This window comes from Aplysia californica, unplaced genomic scaffold (genome assembly GCF_000002075.1).
Source record: "Aplysia californica isolate F4 #8 unplaced genomic scaffold, AplCal3.0 scaffold00501, whole genome shotgun sequence".
In the NCBI taxonomy this organism is placed as follows: domain Eukaryota; kingdom Metazoa; phylum Mollusca; class Gastropoda; order Aplysiida; family Aplysiidae; genus Aplysia; species Aplysia californica.
The window spans coordinates 287,062-288,432 of record NW_004797771.1 but is presented as its reverse complement, the minus strand read 5'-3'; the positions used below and the strand labels follow the sequence as shown (position 1 = coordinate 288,432).

The 1,371-nt window shown below is 38.6% G+C and overlaps 1 protein-coding gene across 1 annotated transcript in view; it reads right to left on the bottom strand.

The window, feature by feature from the left end:
- Nucleotides 1-1,371, bottom strand: part of LOC101849637 (ATP-binding cassette sub-family G member 8) — a gene marked incomplete in the record, with an annotated part of 20,413 nt that overhangs the window by 4,335 nt on the left and 14,707 nt on the right. Inside the window, 2 exon segments of the mRNA XM_013086753.2 lie at nucleotides 189-354; nucleotides 1,211-1,297. Coding sequence (XP_012942207.2) covers nucleotides 189-354; nucleotides 1,211-1,297 — 253 coding nt within the window.

Below are 1,371 nucleotides of genomic sequence, written 5' to 3'. Positions count from 1 at the left end.
ATGTATGTATGTATGTATGTATGTATGTATGCATGTATACATGTAAGGATGGATGTATGTATGGATGGATGGATGGATGAATGGACGGATGGACGGATGGACAGATCGACGGATGGATGCATGGAAGCATGGATGAATGGATGCGTTGTGCGCAGGTGCGTGTATGTGAATCAAGTTGCCTCACTTACCCGGCAAAATGTTGTCCAGGTTGAGTATGAAGCCCCCACTCATGAAATAGAGGGAGAATATTATCTGAGCAAAAACGCTGGCGAGTTCGTAGGTCGGAAGAAGTGCCGCTGACATCATTGCTATGCAACGAGATGAAAAGACTGACGCCGACACAAAAATGTAAAACTGAAAAAAAGTAGAAAGGGTTCAATGCAAAAAGTATAGAAGCTCACGTAGATCCTGAAAAAGAGATGACAGTGTAAAACTTTTCATCCGTGAAGGTCAACTTAAGCCCTCCATCAGAAAGTTATTTGAACTGGTCTATGTTCTCTGTTAGGTAGTTTAGTTTTAGTAAGAATTTTACTGAACTTGCAACACAGTTGGGTCATATTAGTGCCGTAGATTAGAGATGCTACAAAAGAGATGCAAAACACAAAAAGAATGAGGAATAAGGAAAATAAATGTTTGATAGGAAAGTCTCCGTATTGGTTGTCGTGAAACAATGCAGTGAATGGATTCTAACTTGTAAGTAAGAACAGGGATTGAAATTTATTACTTTACTCTTTTAGCCTTTTTCTGTAAGAAACTTTGAACTAAAATAAGGACACAATTCAAATAACTGTTGGGCTTTTATGGAGCGCTTGCCTCTTGAATGGATGTCCCGGGTTCAATTTCAAGAATGAATCTTTTGGATTTTTCTCAAGGACTTGAAGCATAGTTTCACGACTTGCAATATGTTACTGCAGTGGAGAATATTATGGTGCCGAATAGGTTTCTAAAAAGATGACCAATTTAAAGGGCAATAACCCGATCATCTCTTCATGAATTCAACAAATCTTCGCAAAAATTCAACCAAGAGAGTATTAAATCAATTAATAAGAAGAGAATTAACTAACATGTTCGAGTATAATTAAGTTTTTAAAATTTCAATCAAAACTGAGTTTAAAGCAAAACTTTACAGTTTCTTAAAATCAACCACATTGTGCATTTGTACGCGAAAAGGACACATTCATTCATAACTGGCATATCAAAACTGACTCACCATAAAGCACGAGTAGGCGTCAATATTCAGCCCGGTCAAGCCGTAGACTGGCACACAGTAGATCAGAAGAAACAAGAGGTGGAAGGGAAGATCACTAAACACCTGGTGGGAGAGACGGTTGAGACTAGCGGCTTACCATCTCTCTCTCTCTCTCTCTCTCT